At 39.2% G+C, this 25,097-nt stretch overlaps 1 protein-coding gene and 1 long non-coding RNA gene across 2 annotated transcripts in view; one reads left to right on the forward strand and one right to left on the reverse strand.

Moving 5' to 3' along the window:
* Window positions 1–25,097, forward strand: part of LOC133618791 (uncharacterized) — a 64,149-nt gene that overhangs the window by 15,792 nt on the left and 23,260 nt on the right. Inside the window, exon 3 of the long non-coding RNA XR_009817338.1 lies at window positions 23,951–24,080. This is a non-coding gene — a long non-coding RNA (uncharacterized lncRNA). The remainder of the gene's footprint in view (window positions 1–23,950; window positions 24,081–25,097) is intronic.
* LOC133618790 (histamine H3 receptor-like) lies at window positions 14,604–24,884 on the reverse strand. The gene is made up of 3 exons (XM_061979500.2): window positions 24,548–24,884; window positions 24,009–24,175; window positions 14,604–16,167 (listed from the first exon to the last, which is right to left on the reverse strand). Exons 1-3 carry the CDS (start codon window positions 24,789–24,791, stop codon window positions 15,409–15,411), a joined length of 1,170 nt encoding a protein of 389 aa, XP_061835484.1. The 5' UTR covers window positions 24,792–24,884; the 3' UTR covers window positions 14,604–15,408.

A 25,097-nucleotide genomic window follows, 5' to 3' on the forward strand; every position in this document is an offset into this window, starting at 1 on the left:
GATAAAAAATACGGTTTTTCATTAATTAAAAAAAAATATTGTACTTACGAAATCGCGTAACAACAATGACAATCGACACTGCTTCCCGTAACTTCTTATCGAGCCATTCCGAATGCCATGCGCTAGGCTATTTATAGCACCGCTGCCAAGCACGAGGCACCAGTTGCCATTGTTTCCAAACGAGCGAACGATCATGGAATCAGCCGGAGAAAAATCGCAAACGAGTCTTAAACCGAAAAGAAAACTGCAGTCATTCCGTGAAGAATATTCAAAAGCCTATCCGGGAATAATTGTCCGTTCCAAAAAGGGTGAAAACTACGCGAATTGCACCTTGTGCAGACAAGATTTTTCGATCGGACACGGAGGAATTAGCGATGTAAAAGACCACGTTGGGACAAAAAAACACAAGTCTAATGCCGTTGCTAGCGATACAAGTGGAAAGCTTTCAACGTTTTTTGTCGCCCAAACAGATTCTTTGGATGTGATAAATGCCGAAGTTTTATTTACGGAGGCAATAATTGAGCATGGACTTCCAATCGCACTGGCATGATCAATCTGATAGAATAAATTTGGATTTTAGCCACAAAAAGGTAATGACACCAATGTTATCTATTGGAATTGTTTAGTACTGTTATACTGTTAAAAGTGTTTGTACTATTTATGCTTCCAAGTCCAAGTTGAAGAAATCTCGTTAAATGTTGACAGCATAACTACCAAAATACAGAAGTATGTCCTTAATATTTTTGCAGTGCTATTTCTGTTGAAAAGTTAAAATGATTACATTAGAGATGTGATGTGCCACTTTTCAAGTGTCTGATGGCTTAAATTAATTTTTATTAATTTTTCATATTTTGAATTCTTTTGAAAGGCTTACAAAAAAACCACATTTGAATTGTAATTCCATGCTATTGACACGACTATTAATTTTAATGAAGTTAGCTTACCATGTTTACAGTATGATAATTGTGATAGAAATGTGAATTTTAGGCACAGAATATTTTTTACAATTGAACAAGGCAGTAGATTATACAAGCTTGGACAGAAAGTTAATAATGACACCAATTTTTTTTTTTATGGAATTGTTTAGTACTGTTTTACAATTTGTTTACTGTAAAAAGTGTTTATACTGTTTATACTTTCAATTAACAAATTGAAGTCTTGTGAAAGGTTGACAGGATCACTGGCATTAACTGTCAAAATAATTTCAAACTCTTGAAGTTAGCTTACAGAATAAACATGTCAATCAACCCATATGATTTTTGCTGTAATATTTTTGTTTTGAAAAGTCACTGTGACTGATAGAAAAGTGATGGTTTTAGCAACATTTTAACCTGTCTGAATGCTAATAATCATTTTGCGTCGGGGGGCGAAGCCTGAACCCCCCACCAGGACTTTGTCCTGGACCTACCGGGGCCTGCGGCCCCTGGACCCTGGCTACTAGGTTTTTCTGATTTCAAAAGTTGGCAGGTATGCGCTTGCTTCTGATTGCGTCAATTAAGCACAAAGCCGTTGTCCATACATTCTTAGTTATAACATGAGTGGCAGCACTTTAATAAATAAGGCGAAAATCACTATAGAATTCAAGAAAGAAGTCGTAGCAAAGTACAGAGGTGGCTCTTGTGGGACTCTCTCGCCATCATTGCTCTTAAAAAAGTATTTAAAAGAGATACCAGTTATATTAAATGTTAATTTATCCAATTAATTTGTAATTTTTATGGATTTTACATTATTTTTTGCATGTAAAACTATATTTGTTCTCTGTAAAAAGTATTTTTTGATGTCCACAATCTTTTGCGAACAGAAGTGTTTGGACATCAAAACTTCAGATTTATTTAATTTAAATTTTAATTTATTTTCTGAAAAAGTGGAAATAAAAAACATGATCAAACTGTCACTGTACATACATGTTTCAAGCAGCATGTCACAGATTTTTGACTTCATCAACAGCCATACAAATAAAGTAACCAGTCTATATTAAAACATACCATACAGTAATAAAACATTGAGTTAAAGGGGTCATATTGTAAAAAAAAATTCTACATTTAAAACACTTCCTTGTGGTCTACATAAAATATAATGGTGGTGCTTTGGTTAAAATTTTGCATGGATTTTGTTTTACTGATCATCTTCAAGCGTCTCTTTAGGATGCAGCTTTTTGTGGGCGGTCTTATTTACGTGCCAAAGTCCTCCTCCAGGCCGAGCCCGCTTCGACTGCGTCTCGTAGCTTTTAGTGCTTCCATATGGAATCAACTGACAGATTTAAGTTAGAACTATATGCTACTTTGTATTACAAATGACAACAGCAGAGGGTGCATGTATGATGACTACTGCACTGTATGTGGACTTTGATAAAAACTACTGCACTTTGTATACTCCTGCACTTTAAATGAAGCTGCTAAAATACTGTAAGTTGACTGATTTGTAACTCACATACCCTCTATGTATTGTACTTGTGTTTTAAATTGATTATCATTATGTAATTTCAATATTGTTGTGTATTTTCAATCCTATGTAATTTTAATTGTGGGTGTTCGATGCGCCATATAAGGACTACAGATGAAATTAGCATGGTGCTAAATCTGATGCAGCCATCTTCTTAATGTAGCGGTAACTGCACATTGTCCTTCAAATAAACAAAATACAAACACACATGAGCCAGTCTGCTCCACCACAAGAGGATAGAAAAAATAGGGAATTTAGTGACAACACAGTCGGACTACAATGGCAGATTCCAGTTGTAAAACGTCACAAATTCCAAACGGCTCATTTGGAAGAAGTATGAAGGACGGCAAGCTTGTTTTGTAAATATCTTCGCAAAGCCTTCATGGTTTGATTTTACATTTTCGGGACTAATGCAGATCCCAAATACGCAGGTACCAATAGGTTATAATAATAGGACCCCTTTGATGCATAGGGAAATTACTTATTTTTACTTTTTTTTACTTGTCCGACAAGTGTAAAAATAAGTTAACTACTGTGAAACGGAGAAATAAAACTGTTATTAAAAAAAAAAATAAAGGTGACAAATTACAACAATCTTTCTCGTTTACACGTCTCACGTCTTATTGGGGCTAGTGTCGCATAAAAAGCCAAACAAACGACAAATGCAGTTTAAAGAAGGTACGCTGCCCTTTATGCAACTGTAGAGCCACAATTGTAGAGTCAAGGCTTCAATTATATTTGTTTTGAATAGTTGCAATTAGGTATAGTACCGCGATAATAATGAATCATATTCCGTACTATACCGCCTCTAAAAAGTACCAGGTACCTACCCCCCGCGCCCCCGTCGTCGTCACGTCATGTCATTGCTGGATTTATGAGCAGAGGTGTATGTTCGGCAGCGCACAATCACGGAGTACTTACAAGTAGACAGTGTGTAGACAGAAAAGGGAGAATGGACGCATTTTGGCTTAAAAACTGACAATAAAAGTGAAGCTATAGCACTGAAACGCCCTCAGGAAGAGGTGCTTTAAGACATGGCTAGCTAGCTAGCAGCTAATGTCCATCCGATGTCGGCAGTGTTTTAGCTACTTCTAAATCACTAATCCTCGCCTCTATGGCGGCAAAAAAAGTAAGTATCATCCCTGCAGGACGAGGAATAGCTAAACATGCTTCACTACACACCGTAGCTCACAGGTGTCAATAAGTAAACAAATGCCATTGGTGGATCTACACCTGACCTACACTATAATGATACCAAGTACAGGAGCGATTACGTCGATATTTTTTGGCATCACAACATCTTTTTTTGTTTTAAAAAAATTCATATTATATTTATAAACTCAGGAAATACGTCCCTGGACACATGAGGACTTTGAATATTACCAATGTATGATCCTGTAACGACTTGGTATTGGACTGATACCCAAATTTGTGGTATCATCCAAAACTAATGTAAAGCATCCAAACAACAGAAGAATAAGTGATTATTACATTTTATCAGAAGTGTAGATAGAACATGTTAAAAGAGAAAGTAAGCAGATATTAACAGTAAATGAACAAGTAGATTAATAATTAATTTTCTACCACTTGTCCTTAATAATTTTGACAAAATAATAGAATGATAAATGACAATATGTTACTGCATATGTCAGCAGACTAAATTAGGAGCCTTTGTTTGCTTACTTACTACTAAAAGACAAGTTGTCTAGTATGTTCACTATTTTATTTAAGGACAAACTTGCAATAAGAAACATATGTTTAATGTACCGCAATTTTTTTGTGGTCCCCTTTATTTAGAAAAGTACAGAAAAGTATCGAAATAATTTTGGTACCGGTACCAAAATATTGGTATCGGGACAACACTAGTTGCAATACTCCGTGATGTTCTGTAGAAGAACCTCCTTCACACCACCTCTCGTTTCTTCTGTTTTAATTTTAAAACCTCTCCTTTTTCAATTCTAAGACCCCCTCCTCATCTCTCAGCCTTTACCTCCTTTCCCCCCCCAGTTCCCCGCCCCATCCCTTGCATCCCTTGTATTGTAAACAGCTCACAAAAGCATGACAAGGTCTCTGCTCATGTTCCCCCAGCCTCCCTCTGTTCTCCCAGCTATTTGTTATTGTCTCCCCGCTATCTCACGCCTGTGTGTTTTTGCCTCCGTCGCGCTTTCTTTACTCTGTTGTTTTTCCCCCTCTCTTCCTCTTGGTAAGAAAAAGCAAAAGTTAATTAAATATGGAACGAGACGGAGCAGGCATCTCTTTAAACCATCATGTCATTAAAATGGTGTCCCAAGGAGATCGGCTTAAAAGGAGACATAGAACAATGTCGTCTCAGTCTGATATTTATGGGCCTGGTTATGTAAACATGCTCCCTTTTATTCTCTATGTATATATCATGTAATTATCACTTTTTGTAGCGCTTTCCCCGTGAGAGTTCTGCCAAGGCAAGGAGTTACTACTAGGGGAATGTCATTAGATTGGTTCAGTGCTGCTATGGGGCCACATTTCAGAAGGAAAAAAGTCTACGTTCTCATCTTGGTTCAGGCTTTTATCTATATTTGACTTCGCCATATAAAATCATCAGTGTCTTTACTCTGCTGTCTGAAACTCATGAGCAATCTTGGTCCTTTATAGGTAACAATAATAAACTTCGAACACATGAAGTACACCTAATAATGGCCATTGTTTACATTTAGACAAATCAGTACATTTTAAACGGTGCCTGTGCTTAAACAGTCACTTCAGATGGTAGAGGTGTCGTCTAAAATCTTAAGAGTTCCTGGTACAAATACAGCTTCTGCCATCCGAGTTAGTGCCGTTGTGTCCTTGGGCAAGACACACCCAGTTTTCTCCCGTGCCACCCACACTAGTGTTTTCTTTTTGCCTTGAAAAAGAGATTCTTAATCTCAATAAGATTATTTTTAATAAATCAAAGTTAAAAAACTACAACAATATAAAACAAAATCCGCAGCAAATTATCAATTTTATGGCAGCAATACAGAACATAAGAAATGTGCAAAAAAAAAACAAGACTCACTTGTGTTCTCATGTTAATTCTTAGAATTCCGGGATTTGCAAATGACTTCAAAGTGCTTTGAGTAACTTGAAGATTGAAAAGGTGTAAAAGTGAAAGGCTATTCACCATGTTGGTGGTGCAAGGGTCTCCTGCTTTAGATACATTAGAAATATTTTCTTTCTTTTATTGCACAAATGGCTGCTATTTTTCCTTTTCGGGGCAAAGTAAATATATTCTTTCAAATGTAATTGAAATATAGTTGAATAATTAATCAACTGAATTGATTTATTACAAATTAATATTAGTGCTGTCAAATAAATAAAAAAATTAGATGAAGCTTGCCCCGCCTTTCAGGTAACCCTCCCCAGTTAAAGTACCCGTATAATGGAAAAACATTTTGACTTTATATTGAGGCAATTATAATATGTCTGATTTATGACACCTAAAGACTTAAAATGTTTGCGAGTAAATAGATAGGATCAAAATAATGTAAATCTCACAGAGATTCCCGAGGGATAATGAGCATGAGCAGTTACTTGATCCGTGACGTGCATGCGGGAAACACCGTTCTATTCAACAACAACAAACCTACTACTCACAGCGTACTTTGTGAGCGACAACATATACTACTTTGGGACAAATTGTGATCCAGAACCTTATATTTTTGAGCTTGAATATTTGAAGGATGAGCAACACATTTTAGAAGCTGTGTGCCAAACAGATCTAGCTTTCGTGAAACACAGAAGCATCATGCATCAGTATTGCTAAGTGCTCAACAAGATATACGAAATTAACATAATAAAACACGTATTATACATTGTCTGATTTCACTGGGATGCCGACTGACATCTCTGTGTCTAATTTGGATGTCAAAGTTCACCAAATTTTTTAGTTTATGGCTCTACTATCCAAGTGAGTGGCATAATTTACAACCTAGAAAAACTTTCACCAGCTCAGAAGCGATGCAGCAGCATTAACTCGTTAGCGCTCCGTGATCGATGCACCACTGAAAATTGACTTGTCTGCAATATTGCTTTTATTTATAATATCGCTAATACATTGTTGCTATTCAGGTCCCCAGATGTAAATTAAGTATTGTTGGGGTTTTTTTGATGGTTATTTAGAGGGCGGAATAGAGGTGCCCCCATTGAGTCCATTTTTAGCTGAGTTTTGTTAACGTTGATTCACAATTTAGAATGCATAAAAAAAGAAAAATGTGTTCCTGTCTCACATAGAGATTGCGGATGATAAACATCACATCTCTTTCCCATTTTTGCGTATTTCCAGAATGATTGATCAACTGACTATGGGCAGAGTGTAAATTTGTGTACAAATAATGGGGTATTTTCTTAAGGAATTGAATAATCACCTGTGATTACGCATCCATCCATCCATTTTCTACCGCTTATTCCCTTTGGGGTCGCGGGGGGCGCTGGAGCCTATCTCAGCTACAATCGGGCGGAAGGCGGGGTACACCATGGACAAGTCGCCACCGATAAATCCAAATTCCAAAATGTGGTTAATTTGATTAAATAGATTAATCATTTGACAGCCCTAATAAAAGCTTTATCCTGTAAAGGGGTCATATTATGAAAAACACACTTATTGCCTGTTTGCACCTGTTTTTGTGTATTTGGGATCACCATAAGTGTCAATGATTTGAAACCATAGGGGTGTTACGGAGATATATGTAAAACAATTTTGGCTTGTTCCGTACAAGACATTTGAGATTTACCAACAATTGTGAGCGGCCCCCGCGACCCCGAAGGTTAAAAATGGATGGATGGATGGATGTGATATAGGTTAATTTGTTACGGCAGCGGATATCTCCATACATGGTAAATATTTTCCGGTTAACGCAATTGAATTTCTTGTCGTGTGTTTGTAGTCCAACAAAAACATGTCAATTTTGTCCACGGTGCGACCCAAAAACCTAAACTGCTCCGTAAAGAAGTAAAAAGTGACCGTTTAATTTATGTGATTTGCGGCAATATTCCTATAACTGTGACAAAATGTCTCTTTGTGTCATACTTGCCAACCCTCCCGGATTTTCCGGGAGACTACCAAAATTCAGCGCCTCTCCCGAAAACCTCTCGGGACAAATTTTCTCCCGAAATTCAGGCGGACCTGGAGGCCACGCCACCTCCAGGTCCTCATGGAGCAATGTTGTTGTAATATATTGAGTTGGAGGCAATAAACAGGCAAGGTGATGAAGTACGTCTCTTTACTGTAGACTTCAGAACAGACTCACACACTTGACGTCAGGTGCGCAACACCACGTAAATCGATGGCCAACCAAAAAGTAACCCCAGTACGCTATAGCCAACATTCACCAGGAGATGGCAACAGACAAAAATAGATCACTCTATTACATTCCTCCCCTTTTAGAAATGTAGAAGTTACTCAAAAGAAATAAACAACCCAACCAAAAAATGCAGCAGCTCAATTAAAAAACTGTACTTAAGCCACATTCTTTTTTTTTTTTAGTACTGAACTCTTAACCCTCATTTGTAAACAATAACATGCTTATTATACAAACAGTATTTGTACATCTTTAACACAGATTTTTATACTGTCTTAAGAGATTCTGTTTTTTTGGTGGTACTCGAAACCTTTATGGGTATCTGCGGATCACTGGTGGGGTTTTTGTTGTGGGTGATCTGGGTTCTGATGATGGCAACTCAGCAGCCCTTGAATCTGGTTCAATGATGAGACTAGTTTGTGTCTGACTCACTGATGGTCCTGGTGATGGAACTGAAACAGCACTGTCCAGTTGTACTGATGGCACATTTTCTGCAACTGGTGGAGACTATATAACTGGCAGTCTCTCCATGTTTTCTCGCCATGGTAACATGTGATCCACATGCACTGTGTGCTGTCTCTGTACCTCTTGATAGATAGATAGATTGATATATATATATATATATATATATAAGTATTTCTTATATATATATATATATATATATAAGAAAATACTTGACTTTCAGTTAATTCTAGCTATATATATATATATATATATATATATATATACTGTATATATATATATATATATATATATATATATATATGAAATACTTGACTTGGTGAATTCTAGCTGTAAATATACTCCTCCCCTCTTAACCACGCCCCCAACCACGCTCCCCCCCCCCCCCCCCCCCCCACCCCCCACCTCCCGAAATCGGAGGTCTCAAGGTTGGCAAGTATGCTTTGTGTGTCCAAACCACTTTGAAGGCAGTTGTTTTACCATCGACAACTAACAGAAGGATTATCCCTAATACTACATCAACTACTATTTATGGCAATGGAAGAGAGAATTTACCAGGAAATAGACTTTTTGTAATAATACGTTGGAAATGTAGCGCTACATGTTTTACCTAGTCTATTGTTTAAGTACAGAGATAAAAAGGCTACATATGATACTATATTCTTGCATGGATGTACGCAACCAGTTCAAATAAGGAGATTGACATTATACCAAGTAATATACTAGTGATGTTCCAATTAGTGTTTTATGCTGCCGATTCTGATACCGCTCATCCATGAGTGATGCCAATACCGATACCGTATTACCTGTAAATTTTCAATTTATTTACGTTGAGTGCTCTTGAGAGTTCACATGATCTAAACTAGTTATTTATTCTCTTCCTTTGTATGTAACATGTTTAGCCCTGTCCTACAACTATAAGGGTACTTGCTAATGATACTTAAGATACAAACCCTGTTTCCATATGTGTTGGGAAATGGTGTTAATGTAAATATAAACGGAATACAATGATTTGCAAATCATTTTCAACCCATATTCAGTTGAATATGCTACAAAGACAACATATTTGATGTTCAAACTGATAAGCTTTTTTTTTTTTGCAAATAATCATTAACTTTAGAATTTAATGCCAGCAACACGTGACAAAGAAGTTGGGAAAGGTGGCAATAAATACTGATAAAGTTGAGGAATGCTCATCAAACACTTATTTGGAACATCCCACAGGTGTGCAGGCTAATTGGGAAAACAGGTGGGTGCCATGTTTGGGTATAAAAACAGCTTCCCAAAAAATGCTCAGTCTTTCACAAGAAAGGATGGGGCGAGGTACACCCCTTTGTCCACAACTGCGTGAGCAAATAGTCAAACAGTTTAAGAACAACGTTTCTCAAAGTGCAATTGCAAGACATTTTGGGATTTCAACATCTACGTTCCATAATATCATCAAAAGGTTCAGAGAATCTGGAGAAATCACTCCACGCAAGCGGCATGGCCGGAAACCAACATTGAATGACCGTGACCTTCGATCCCTCAGACGGCACTGTATCAAAAACCGACATCAATCTCTAAAGGATATCACAACATGGGCTCAGGAACACTTCAGAAAACCACTGTCACTAAATACAGTTTGTCGCTACATCTGTAAGTGCAAGTTAAAGCTCTACTATGCAAAGCGAAAGCCATTTATCAACAACATCCAGAAACACCGCCGGCTTCTCTGGGACCGAGATCATCTAAGATGGACTCATGCAAAGTGGAAAAGTGTTCTGTGGTCTGACGAGTCCACATTTCAAATTGTTTTTGGAAATATTCAACATCGTGGTATGGGGGTGCATTAGTGCCCAAGGCATGGGTAACTTACACATCTGTGAAGGCACCATTAATGCTGAAAGGTACATACAGGTTTTGGAACAACATATGCTGCCATCTAAGCGCCGTCTTTTTCATGGACGCCCCTGCTTATATCAGCAAGACAATGCACATTCAGCACATGTGACAACAGCGTGGCTTCGTTAAAAAAAGAGTGCGGGTACTTTCCTGGTTCTCCTGCAGTCCAGACCTGTCTCCCATCAAAAATGTGTGGCGCATTATGAAGCGTAAAATACGACAGCAGAGACCCTGGACTGTTAGTGAAGTGAATTACATTTATATAGCGCTTTTTCTCAAGTGACTCAAAGTGCTTTACATAGTGAAACCCAATATCTAAGTTACATTTAAACCAGTGTGGGTGGCACTGGGAGCAGGTGGGTAAAGTGTCTTGCCCAATGACACAACGGCAGTGACTAGGATGGCGGAAGCGGGGATCGAACCTGCAACCCTCAAGTTGCTGGCACGGCCGCTCTACCAACCTAGCTATACCGCCCTGTTGAACGACTGAAGCTCTACATAAAACAAGAATGGGAAAGAATTCCACTTTCAAAGCTTCAACAATTAGTTTCCTCAGTTCCCAATCGTTTGAGTGTTGTTAAAAGAAAAGGTGATGTAACACAGTGGTGAACATGCCCTTTCCCAACTACTTTGGCATGTGTTGCAGCCATGAAATTCTAAATTAATTATTATTTGCAAAAAAAAATAAAGTTTATGAGTTTGAACATCAAATATCTTGTCTTTGTAGTGCATTCAATTGAATATGGGTTGAAAAGGATTTGCAAATCATTGTATTCCGTTTATATTTACATCTAACACAATTTCCCAACTCATATGGAAACAGGGTTTGTACAAAGAATTGCAGTTAATTTTCCGTAATGGAAGTAATTATTATTTACTTATGGGTGCGGCTTCACACTGTGTATGGAGACGCAAGCTACTTGTCAGCCGGAGGACTAAAAATAAAAAGCCAGAGGAGATTGGCCTTTGTCATCCGCAATAAAGTGCATTAATCGGCATTGGCGATTGCACACTGTACTATTTCACAAAAATCAGTATATACTGATCAGTGGTTGATCGATGAGCACATCTCTATTGTATACTTATAACTTTTTGGCACTGAAAGGCGCTGAGAAGCTCCAGATCAGACACTGGCTCGTACACCTACGGTCCGATGCTAAAATCTTCAGCTGTTGCCATTTATAATAAAAAAAAAATAAAATTTTGATATTCTTCGGTACCTCGCGAGAAGCGTCCCTTGTAAACTAGCGGAGGCTGGAGGGGGCGAGGCGTAAAAGGGTTCATTTGCATCTAAAAAGACAGCCTCCAAAACGACATGTTTTCATGAGACAGTCAGAAAGTAGCTAGAAAATGGGTCTGTGAAGCAAAATTTTGACGAAAGCACCACCATGGTTACCAGGTAATTAGACCACAAGGACGTGTGTAAATGTAGATTTGAATTATAATATGACCCCTTTAAACAAGAACGTTCCATTTAGATTGACACGTCACAGAGGTATTTATTTATAATTGGCTAACAGTTTTATCCTGCGTGTATCCAATCCCCAAAAGCTGATCCTCTTAGGAGGCCAAGACTGGCGATTTAGAAGGTCTGGGTGCTGCCAGCTAATGAAAGAGGAGCCCCCGAGTTTGTTTTTAAGTGAAGCCACTTGCAGTGGTGATGCAGATGCAAGTAGACCTAATAAAAACTATGAGAAATGAATGGGCATCTACGTGCATTGTCTCCTTTATATTGTTCTATTGTAGTCATAGTGCAAGGTCAAAAGATCTCCAAGTAATCTAACTACTTAAGCGACAGTAGAAGGTCTGCCATTACCGCTTTACCCACCAGAGGCAGATCCGGCTCTCCAGCACCGCAAAGCTGCCATATTGCTATCCGGCCTGACCCGCACACAGGCGGCACAAACCTGAGCCGAGATGCGAGCATCGACGGCCATAACCACTGAAGAATTGCTTTTAATCAACGTCTGAAATGAGGGTGACTTGAAGCGTCGCCCCATGCTGATTAAATGTAATTGTTTAATTGCCAAGTGCTGGGAACCCATCCTAAGAGGATTCCGACGGAATTATTTAATCTCTAGTCAGGAAGTACACCACAGGAACAAAAGCAGAGAGAAAGAGGACAAAAATCAAGCAGAAATAGTCTTGTTTTTATTTTTGGATACTCATGAAATATGAAAGGCGGTTTGCATTAAGCGAACGCCACACACTACTGTACCTAAGTGATGCTCCCACCTCAAAAAGAGGTCTGACGTGCAGCCCTGTGTGAGTGTTTCAGTCTGTTTGCTTTAGTGCAACATACCACAACACGTCGGTCATGGCCTTGTTGTGTGCAACGCTCGAAGCATGTTGTGTCCTGCTGAACATCACAAACACGTTTTATTGTTAGGCACACTTTGAAGGCCAGTAGTGTTTACGATATTAGACGATGGTTTCAGCATTAGATCATTTTAACAAATAGGAAGAGTGAGCTTTCCCAAACTCACATTTATGGGGCTGGTCCGAGTAAAATTATATGTTTATTGATCATAAAGCCAGAACACGATTTCTTGGAACAAGGCTCTTTAATTCATGTTTATATTAAATTGTTATTTAATTATGTGCAGGTGTATGTCAAATGTTATGGTGTATCAAAGGGATATTAAACTGCACTAGTCTAAATAGGTCTATTTTATTGACCCAGATCCATATTAGTGCTGCGACTATTTTTATAGTCAAATAATCATCGACTATCTTAACGATTAGTCGAGTATAATTGATTTTAGTCAACGGCTCTAATTTAGCGATCGGTTTTTAAATTCAGCTTTAGATAATTATAGGAATGTGCAAATGAACAATAAAGACAACAAAGATGACTACTTCATTCAACTGTAACTGTGCTGCTCATTAGGCGGCTATAGAAGTCATTTGTGTCTTTGATGTGTGTAGGGTGAAATGTTCCCATACTTTCCATGTTTTCACTCGCGGTGTTGATGCAAGTGGCTGCAGCTATTTTGCTTTTCCCGTTGTTGTTTTAACGCTGACATTCACATGTTAGTTTCTGTCCATAAAAAGTCAAGCTTCAACGCCAGCGACTTTTATCGACAAAGGAATTGTAGGTGACACATTTTTTCTCATATTTTATTGACTACGAATCATACTTCTATAGAAGTACGCACTCTGGATCCAGATTCGGCACGTAGTCCGTCAGTTATTGATCCTTGGTGTATTGTATTGTACCGAATATAAGACGACCCTAAATGTATGGCCACCCCTCTTTTCTAAGACCAGTTTATACACAAGAATGTATGTTTTTTTATGAATCATATTTTAAGTATCACATGTTCAATCATGAAAAAGAGCATTGTATCCTTAATCCATGCACAATTGATGAACTCTATTTAAAAATGAACCTCACAACACTGCAGTTAGCGCAACCTGAGACACTTTTTTTGTGTCATAGGAAGAAAAGCTCTGACTCACTTGAGAAGAAGTGGTTTGGTGCCACCTCTTGGTTTGCATGTATGTATAAACCTCCACACCATAAAAATATTTTTCAAACTTTTTGCCAATGAAAAACACTGTCTTATATTACACAGTACCTGGGTCAGTACAGTCATTTAATAAAGTATATATTCCAAGGGGTTATCTAGACTCTCTTCTAATACAGCTCTATAAACTTGTACACATGTGCTCGCCATTAGGGATCTTACCTTTCAGATACAAACATCCAAATCTCCAAACAAAGTCATCAACACACACTGTGTTAATTTGGACAAAAAATCTACTACAGGCACGCTTGCAGACATGCATGATTACCGGATTACCACATTACATCTGTGTTTTCCTCCACGTTCTGATATGATCCCTGCAACGGTTCCCAAACGCAGCCTAGTGTTGTGGCGCACACATGCCATGCCATGACATTTCAATCTATCATCAAAATCAATAGCAGCTCTCCTGCTGATATTACTGTACACAGTGCAAGCGCCCCTCACCATCACGTAGTTACACACGCACAGGGAATAAACCCCAGCTCTCCATTCTGCTGGTAAATGCAGGACTGTCATCTCGACGGAAAAGGGCCTAAAACTCAACCCCACATAGTCAGAAGTGTGGGTCGGTGCACACCCCCAAGACTGGGAAAGGGGGTTGGGGTCCATGCAGCTGTGCCTGTCCTCCACGCACCTGACCGTGAGCCCAGATGTCCTCACAGGCAGCAGCGACATTTAGAACAATGGGAGTCCCCCGTGGGACCCTGGCACCTGCACAACCCCCCTATCTAACATTATGGCGTAATTACCACTCCAATGAGTTGAACAAAACTCCTGGAATTCATCAAACCAAATGATGATTAACCTGCAGTCTGGAGGTAAAAAAAATCAACAAAAGCATTTACAACTCATAATGTTGTTTGTAGTGCAGAACAGAGTTCAAGTCATTTATTTTAATTCATGCATAATGGGCTACATTTGTCACAAAAAGAAACATATTTTCTCAATAGTCAAACATTTTTCTTTAAAATTATATTGCTTTTTACAAGCGTGAAAACACTTAAAAGTCCATAACAGTATTTATGAGTTCTACATGTAAAAAAAACACGATAGCAAAAGCACATGTACAATCTTCTCTCTTTTTTCCCCCCAAGAATTATTAGGTTATATTTCTCTGCCTGGAGCTAAAATCACTCACAAAGTTGGTGCAGAGACTTCAGTGCTTTGCATTTAAGTGTTAATTCAAACACACACTCTCACTGCAGTCAGAGCAATTTGGGTCAATGAGGAAACTTTGAAGTTGTGGCACTTTGCACACAGCAGAAGCCTCGAAGATGAATGGTGACATCTAGTGGCACAGGTCCAAACACACACCCTGATATCACAGTTAAGTGGTACAGTACAGCAGTTGTAAACATGTTTTGATCTTTTTATGCAGTTTACCATTAGAATTTGTTTATTTTACACTATATAACAGTTCTGCATTGCATTAATCAGTCATGTTTTATATTGTTTTATTCAGTCACTTTGTATTGTGTAATATATAGTCCTTTATAGGATGACAAAAAAAATAATACATTTTAGGATGATGATAGTATCATTTACGGTATGTTTTTTTGATTAACATCCCAGTGAAATGACAGACATTTATAACCAAAAAAATCTACATTGTGTTTGGGACAAAACATTTTAGGCATTTATTGTGTGTGAAAGCATCATTATGAAAAGCATTATTTTGAATGGCAATATATGATGACTTTCACACAATAGTATGTGAGCATTATGTTAGATCATAGTTAATACGCCACAGTTTTGGGGGGAATATCTGGTGGTCACTGGTCAGCTCGAAGGACAGCTAAAGGGGGGGTTGTCGAACTACGCAGTTTTGGGCATAGAATCTTAGCAAAGGCCCTCCGAAAGCTGCTGTGACACAGTGGGTAAAGGAAAGGGTTAATGGCAGAGTTGAGCCACAGGAGCCAGAAGGTGACCTCATACCAGTGATGCGGGATGCATCGCCCTCTGCAGGCAGCACGGATGATCATCAGTAGGGTGTACGGTGCCCAGCAGATGCCAAACACACACACAATGATGGCCAGAGACTTTGCAATTTTCTTATCTCTGGACAGACGGTTTGGCTGGGCTGCCCTGCTGCTCGATGGATCCAGTTTGCCCAAATTGGGAGAGGAAGTCGGGGAGTGGACAGCGCCCCTCGCGGCCAGCTTCGCCCCCAATCCCCAGGTGTGGGACAAGGGGATACCTTCCCCCTGAGTGGACACAGTTTCAGCCAGCTGAAGGTTAAGATGAGCCTCTCGACAGCGGAGCCTCCTCCGGCGTATGTTAATATAAATGCTGAGGTTGAAGAAAGCCACCGAGATAAAAGGGGAAAAAAACTCCAGCATCGAGGCGCACAGCAGGAAGTACCAGGAATGATAGAACTCTGCAAAGCACTCGTCCTCTGGCACCCAACTTCGGCCCACCACTACCTCCCACAGGATGATGGCTGGGCTGTAGAGGACAAAGGCCAGGACCCACACAGCAGTCATCTTGATGATGGCTGGATGAGACACTCTCTGTCTGGCCCGGTAACTCACCTGCAGTAAATAAGAGCAGAGGTCAGTCTACAACTGCTGCTACATTTTGCCGTTGTTGTAGATATGAATTACCTCTTTCATTGTTTGAAAGACTTTGAAATTATGCCATTAGTAAGAAACATATATTTTTGGGATGATCAGCACAACGTGGTATGTCTATTGCACTCATTCGAAATCTTCACTGCCTGTGCTGCTTATTTACCTGGTCAGCCTACTCGAGGTGCTGATAATCAGTTGCCTGATTGAACGCTCAAGCAAGGCTGCCCCCAAAGTGGATCGATGAAGAATATTGGGAGAATGCAATGCTGATTGATGCACTGAGAGAGTAGCACCCTTTGGTGGGGTTATTTTTGAAGCTGTTGGGAACTTGGGCAGCATCTCCATCATGGAAGGCAATCTCAATGCTGAGTGTGAAATTTGATTCTGAAGCTGGCGGCAATCCCATAACTCCACAATTTTGGACTGAACTCAATCTAAGATGACAACACTGGCATAGCATGTGGCTCCCCACAGCCATGTTTATCAGAGACTATACCAGCACACATTTGCAATAGAAATAATGTAGTGGCAGAGTCCTGACTTTACCCTAACTGATCACTTTGGGATAATCTTGACTGCGCTTTTTGTGCTCTGTCTGTCCGACAACACCATGTTTGTTGTGATTTGCAACAACTCCTGGTTAAAGGTTCAGTTTGCACCGGGTTCCAAATTACAATTTTTAAACCAACAAAATATAAGAACACCACTAACGACTATCATGTTACAGATAGTGGTTCAAGACAACAACTAATGGATAAATATTAACAAATAACAAAGATAATAAAAAAAAAACAACCAACAAATATATATTTTGTGACAATTGGAAAATTAACTTTTTAAGAAATGCCCTTTCCCCCCAAATGAAAAGATTACGTGCATGTCCGTCACGCATGCTCATTCACAGGAGAGAACTAAAACAATTTAAAACAAATGCTATGGTTGCTTTGTTCCTGTTGGACCAGTGAGTAAGATTATATGGTTTTGTAACGCGGCCTTGTCCTATGCTCCATGCTTATGGTTTAACCAGAAAGATGTCGAGATATAATGATTGTGTCTTGTTCAAAAGCAAGTGCCCTGTAGGCAGCCACCAAACCGCTGCAAACATCAAGCTTAGTGCCATCCCACAGCAGTGTTTAACCAGGATGTTATGGCTGTGTATGGTTCATACATTATTCTTTCCTACTTGTTGCTGATGTCGAATCCACAAATCTAGACAACAGTCTGTAGTAACAGCAGAATAAGTACTGATTTCTACAACTCTTATTTTGTTGTGATAGAGTGATTGGAGCACATACTTGTTGGTCACAAAAAATATTCATGAAGTCTGGTTCTTTTATGAATTTATTATGAGTCCACTGAAAATGTGACCAAATCTGCTGGGTCAAAAGTATACATACAGCAAAGTTAATATTTGGTTACATGTCCCTTGGCAAGTTTAACTGCAATAAGGCGCTTTTGGTAGCCATCCACAAGCTTCTGGCAAGATTCTGGCTGAATATTTGACCACTCCTCTTGACAAAATTGGTGCAGTTCAGCTAAATTTGTTGGTTTTCTGACATGGACTTGTTTCTTCAGCATTGTCCACATGTTCTCAATGGGGTTTAAGTCAGGACTTTGAGAAGGCCATTCTAAAACCTTAATTCTAGCCTGATTTAGCCATTCCTTTACCACTTTTGACGTGTGTTAGGGGTCATTGTTCTGTTGGAACACCCAACTGCGCCCAAGACCCAACCTCCAGGCTGATGATTTTAGGTTGTCCTGAGGAATTTGGAGGTAATCCTCCTTTTTCATAGTCCCACGTACTCTCTGTAAAGCACCAGTTCCATTGGCAGCAAAACAGGCCCAGAGCATAATACTAACAACACCATGCTTGACGGTATGGATGGTGTTCCTGGGATTAAAGGCCTCACCTTTTCTCCTCCAAACATATTGCTGGGTATTGTGGCCAAACAGCTCAATTTTTGTTTCATCTGACCACAGAACTTTCCTCCAGAAGGTCTTATCTTTGTCCATGTGATCAGCAGCAAACTTTAGACGAGCCTTAAGGTGTCGCTTCTGGAGCAAGGGCTTTCTTCTTGCATGGTAGCCTCTCAGTTCATGGAGATGCAAAACACTCTTGACTCTGGACACTGACACATGTGTTCCAGCAGCTTCCAATTCATTGCAGACCTGCTTTTTGGTCAACCTGACCAATTTTCTCTCAACAGCAGGTGATAGCTTGCATTTTATTCCTGATCGTGGCAGTGACAAAACTGTGCCATGCACTTTATACTTACGAACAATTGTCTACACAGTTGCTCTTGGGACCTTAAGCTGCTTTGAAATGGCTCCAAGTGACTTTCCTGACTTTTTCAAGTCAATGATTCGTTTTTTCAGATCTGTGCTGAGTTCCTTTGACTTTCCCATTGTCGCGTAACGGAGTCTAATGACTGCATCACATGAGCCCTATTTAAATGGGCTCAGAGAAGTCAACAGGTGTCATCATTCATAATCACTCACATGAAGTTAAGAGGCCATGCCATGAAGCTAATTTGATTTGATTGTAACTTTTCTACATCACCAAAATTGATAATGTATGTTGCTGTATGTATACTTTTGACCCAGCAGATTTGGTCACATTTTCAGTAGACCCATAATAAATTCATAAAAGAACCAAACTTCATGAATGTTTTTTGTGACAAACAAGTATGTGCTCCAATCACTCTATCACAAAAAAATAAGAGTTGTAGAAATGATTGGAAACTCAAGACAGCCATGACATTATGTCCTTCACAAGTGTATGTAAACTTTTGACCACGACTGTATACATACATATAAAGATAGTAGATTTTACAAAGAAAATGTCACATAGAGGTTGTAAATTATCCACGTAAATGACAGAATGAAACTTGAAAAAATCTCTGACAGTGGTTATATTTCAAAATTGATAATTTGCTTATTTTGCTGTCACTCAAAAAGGTATTCAACCTAGGGCTGGGCGGTTTTGTCTCTGTGCGATATAGAAAATGACTATATCGTGATATTCGAGTATACGTTCTCAGGCAGTTGCTTTTAGCTGCGGGGCATTACACTGCATGCGTTTCTCACTCTTTCCTGTCTCTCCTTCTCACAGAGACTTAAAACAAGCGCACCTTCTTACATACGTCACATACTGTCACGTGAGCAACGTCACACGCTCCCGCGGAACAGACAGGTAGCGACATGGTAACGTTAGCTGTGATGCTAACAGCTAACGGTGTGGTTTGAGTGGTAATACGAGAGAAAAAAGGTGTGAATCTAGTAACAAATGGAGGAATAATTAATTCCCAAGAAAAACAGCACGGGGTCCATCGTCTGACGGTGGTTTGGCTTCAAGCGGGAATATGTCTTTACATGTCAACATCTCCGTTCGGTGCCACACCAACTAAATGCTGAAGCAACTGTTTCCACATCAACACCGTAGGACATATACTGTTTGATATGCAGCTCATTTTTATGTGACACTTATTGAAATATCTTGTGTGTCATCATGCACAAAAGTGCGCTTTATTTGTTTTAAACTATTGTAGTGGCGTTCTGTAAAGTGCACTTTAATTTAGTGTTGTTTTGAAATGTCATCTTAGTGACATCATTCACAAAAGTGCACTTATAGCTTGTTTTAAAATGTCTCTGACAGTCTTGCACTTTCTGTTTTGGAAATGACAGGAATGTTTGTGCCACTGCTTAATAACTGTTTAATAAATACAGTTTTGCTAAATTGACTTAGTTGTGATTTCCCTCTCTGCATGAAAGTTTAAAAGTAGCATATATTAATGCAGTATGAACAAGAATGTTTTAATGTAGACACATAGAATCATCATACTGCTGTGATTATATGTATCAAGTGTTCATTCAAGGCTAAGGCAAAATATCGAGATATATATCGTGTATCGCGATATGGCCTAAAAATATCGAGATATTAAAAAAAGGCCATATCGCCCAGCCCTAATTCAACCTCAGGCAGGTCATTCAATCATTATGTTGAAGCTCAGCATCCAGGCCAGCAGAGGCCAAGCCCACTTTCTATTCTTTTCCATAGACGCCAAGTATCCGATGGGTGGTACAAAGCTGAGAATTTATCCAATGACTGTGTAGTTTAGCTGCAGTGGAACGACCCACTTTATGTTCCCCCATTGAAGTCAAAGTCAGCTTCAACACTGTTTAATGCAATGTGACACCACTACGATGAATGAGAAGAAAGTTGTGTCAGCTGTCGAGAAAGGAGGTAAATCAGAACAAAAGTAGAATGCATTCTAGCGCGCATTTAGTGAATTCATTAACACAAAAGTACATATTTGACCACTTATCTTTTGACATTTTTAGCACTCTTTGAGCAATCGCCACTGATAAACTGTCAAATATGAATCAAACTCTTCCCTTGTAGCAATGTGCTAACCCGTGTCCCCACCCTCTGCATCTAATTTGACTTCCATCTTTTCCTTTCAAAGACTTCTGTTGTGTCACCACTGACAACCATTTGTCTGTCAGTGTTCAGAGGGAAAGGCTTTTAAGAAAAATGCTGTTTGGCCCGCCAGTTCTCTCCTTCTGCCACGATTGATCTTGATGTTGGCAGGACGATGGCGGCGCCAAGAGGAGGACGTCAATGATCAAAGCTGGCTAATTAAAGAAGAACCTCTCGCACTGTTTTTCTGGTGTTATTTGTATTCATCGCTCTGATGTAAAGTGTTTGCTTGTGAAAGGAGAACGCTGTCTTTGTCTACCACGCCGACCCCTCATCCCACTTTTAGGTTGGCAACACATGTGCAGGATGAGCGTTTCAATGGAGATGTGGAGAGTTTTAGAAAGAACATTTAGCACAGTGTTTGTTTTTCTGTTTTCCAAAGCCAATTTTGTTCTACGTCACTGGGCAAAGAGCATCAGTAGTAGGTAGCACAGGGCTTAACTGGGTCAGCCATGATTAACCTGTGCAGATGGGCACATGTGGGAGAATGTGACGGTACTGACACCCTAACCAGTGACCTGACACACTTACTAGTTAGGAACGAAGCCACAAGTCGTCAACAGTGGGAATCTGCCTGCCAACAAAGCCATATATTGAATGCAGTCAAACCTAAAGGGTGATCATAACCATTTATGATTTGTTTACTTTAAAACACCCACAAAAAAATCGTATAGACTAAGGGCCTGATTTACTTGAATCGAAATACCACAAGCTGGACATTGTGTATAAAAAAAATAAAAGAACGTGGACCATGAGTGGGCTTGTTGCATGTGATCTACTAACACTGCGTGTGCATTTGAAGAGTGGTGCAGACCGCCTTATCTAAAAGATTTTGCTTGCATACGGGGCTTTTACTACAGGGACAATCGCATTTATAGTACATTCATGTTATCATGCGATGTGTTTAACCGACGGCACATGTATAATCTGTAACACCTTTTTGGAATTGCAATCTAGACAACAGAAAAATATGCACACTGACAATTCTGTGCGCGAGGCTATGGATTGCATCGCCAGCGCATTTGTGCGTCTGTAATATCTCCAAGGCAAGAAAATGAACACAATGAAAGGCGTATTTTCATTATGGATATATATTATAGTAATATATTTCCTAAAGGAAAACAAATAAATTACATTTAAAAAATGCCAGCAGACACCAAAACACATCAAATTAATTTTGTTTTAATCAGCCCCTAAAGTCATCCAGCAGCTATAAAATTATAAAAGGAAATTGCTGAAAAGACAATATGTTGACACGCACATGTAGTGCCTCGTCTGTCCATCGTCTGTCTGTGTGTGAAACTGTTTGCATGTCCCTCTAACAGGTGCTAAATAAGAGGCTAAATAGTGCTCGCAAAACAGTGATGAGTGTTGATAAATCACATTGTGCGTGCTAAATAATTATATTTGCATTTTCTCGTCCAAATATTGTGGGAGTTAGATGATTTTTATTAAGGAACACAGACGCAAAATGGATGGCACGCCATATTGTGCCTATTTAACAGACGCAATCTACTTTGCACATGTTTAGTGGATCAGCTTTGCGTGTGCTATCAGGTTTGCGCGTGTTTTAGTACACGCAAACCTTTAGTAGATCAGGCCCTAAATATATCTTATTGTGTGTCTGTCTGTTACCATCTTAAAGGATCCTATTATACATTACCAAATGTTTTTACCTGTTGCTGTGTAAATTGGATCCACATAAGTCCCGAAAATGTAGAATCAAATCATGGAGGAATAGTGGAGATATTCATAAAACAATCTTGTCTACTTCCAAACTTGCTCCAAACGAGCCATTTGGAATTTGAGACTTTAGAGACGTACTTTGCCTTAGTAACGTCAGCGGATATCCCCATATATGTTAGAGGTCAGGTTCAGGTTCAGTTGTAGTCAGAAGCTGTAGTCATTAAGGTTCTTCTTTTACTTACTTTCTTGCTGTGCATATATGTAATACGTTAGCAGCCAAGAGGTGCTTTTGTAATCTGCTTTGAAAATGTTTTACTCTAATTTTTATATCAAATAATATATTGCAAGAATTGGTTTGAATCATGAATCATGTTGAATCAGGAATCTAATTGTCGCCCAAGAATCGAATCGAATCGTGAGTTATTGTAAGATTACCATCCCAATAACTTTGTGATTATGAACATGGTAAAGCAGACCTACGGCCCATTAAGATTTTCAATCCATCCCGCCGGATGTTCTACATAATTGTTTTAGATCTTTAACATCAAAACTAGCCGCCATTATGATGTGCAGTGCTATTTTTAAATGACCGTAAGTCTTGAACTATAGAAAGTATTTCAATGGTTGAAATCTGTGCTTTTGAGTGTTATAGGAGTTATTACGGTAATCTATGTCACAGCAGCTCAGAAGAGGAACAAAGCAGAGTGGACAGAGTTTGTTTTCAGAGCAGCCAGCCCAAAACGCATATGTCAGGAACAGATGCGAAAGCAAATTTGTATAACAAATATCTGCATTAAAGTGATAATATATCATATTGTAGGTGTTTATTACACTTTGCATTCATATTTTGCTGTTTGTTAAAATGTTTTTGTGTTTTGCTTGATTGTAAAAAATGTCTATCGAGGAGCTGGTCTGAGAAGTAAAAGAGGAGCGATGGTCAAATGTTGATATTCAGTGTTTTATTGTTCATAGTTAATATTGTAAATCCCACTTTCTTTATTTTCTTGTACATTTTGGGTGTCCCATTCAGTAAAAAACTGCAAAATTATAACCCGTTTTTTGAGGTGGTCTGTCATAACTTTTGTAGAATTCCATCGGACATTGTGACTTTTGGTATTAGTGTTCCTGGAAAAAAAGGGACCCCAACACACATACTGTACAGCAGATTTTTACAGATAAATGTGTACATATAATTTATACACACATACACATTGGCCCCCCAGACACATTTTTTTCTCTCAATGTGGCCCCCGAGTCAAAATATTTGCCCAGATTACAGCGTGTACCTGGGAGGTGAGAATCTTCACTCTTTAGCCATATTGTGCTGAGGAGCCAGGGCGGTGTTTAACAGTTGTCATTACACTTCACTGTTACCTTGATAGCGTCAAAAAAAATGCTAAAAGTAAAACATAGATTAATGGAACATTTAGGTTGTTTTTCAAAATGTTTACATCCATAAGGGCATTTCATTATAGAGGTATTACTGTATGTCTATTTTTTCATGCAGATGTAAATCCAATTAATTCTGTTGCTTTTTGCCTTTGTGTATGACATATTAATATTCTATTTCTCCCAAAGGTCACCGCCAACTGAAGTACCACTAAAGGGGAAATAAAGGGAGGAGTTCAGCACTCACTGCGCTGGTGACTGACAGGAAGCGGTCATAGCTGATGAGGACGATGCTGAAGACTGATGCGGAGCAAAGCAGGTAGTCCATTACCAGCCACAGCTTACACAGTCCTCTGCCCAGTGTCCACCTTCCAGTCAGGATGTAGGGGATGTATACCGGGATGCAGAATGCTCCTGAATGCAGGAGTGCTTTTTTGTTAGAACAGGCGGTTAACATGTGTGCAAAAGTAACACAATACTTATGTTTGGATAAAGGTAATTCCAGGTACAGCACTAATGAGATCCTTTACCAACTGTTGCAAAATGTGTGCCTTTTGCATTAAAAAATATTGTATTAAAATGTATTGAGATTGAATGAGTCCTAAACAAAACAAAACAGATTAATTGAATAACCTGTTTGACCATGTTAATCAAACTTCAAATCAAAACTGTTAGAATGTATATATTTTACTGTTTTAACTACTCAGTCAGGAATTTAAAAAATGACATTAATTTTGTAATATATCGTACACACTATTTGTTGACACCATATAAATGTTTACTTACCGACAAGAAAGTCCGATATTGCCAAATTTAGGAAGTAGTAATTACATTGTCTCCTCAGACTCTTGTCCACTTTAAAGGCAAACATGACCAGCGCGTTCCCCAAAACTGTCACCACCACCAAAGTCACCATCATCACCATTAGAAGGACAAAAACCGGTCCCGAGAACACCACGCTGCTTTGTAGTCTGGCCGGGCTGTCGTCAAGGTGATGCCCGCTGAAATTGGCCTCAGTGTGCTCCTCCATGTGGTCCACGCTGGAGTGATGCTCGTTGTTCCGTCCTCACTACTGATGAGACGGGTGAGGCAGCAACAGGTGCTGGATGCTGTATCCACACATCCCTAGAAGAACCTCTAAGTCCGTCCCAACTGAGACACACTCATGTAGCAAAATAGGATTTACCTTGCTTTTTTTTGTCCGGATGGGCTCATCAAGTGCAGCGAGCGTGAGTTGCAACCTCACCCTATGTGGGCTGCCAGAGAAGAGTTAACTAGGCTCCCAGCTCATACCACCAGGCGTTTCAGTTAGGGAGCATCAACAAATTACTCTGAC

Source organism: Nerophis lumbriciformis, linkage group LG19, assembly GCF_033978685.3.
Source record: "Nerophis lumbriciformis linkage group LG19, RoL_Nlum_v2.1, whole genome shotgun sequence".
NCBI classification, from domain to species: Eukaryota; Metazoa; Chordata; class Actinopteri; order Syngnathiformes; family Syngnathidae; genus Nerophis; species Nerophis lumbriciformis.

Coding starts and splice junctions, on each gene's coding strand:
- LOC133618790 (XM_061979500.2), bottom strand. CDS start 24,791: ATGGAGGAGCACACTGAGGCCAATTTCAGCGGGCATCACCTTGACGAC. Junction 24,176..24,547: donor AATATCGGACTTTCTTGTCG/GTAAGTAAACAT, acceptor TCCTGCATTCAG/GAGCATTCTGCATCCCGGTA. Junction 16,168..24,008: donor TCCTGTCAGTCACCAGCGCA/GTGAGTGCTGAA, acceptor TATTTACTGCAG/GTGAGTTACCGGGCCAGACA.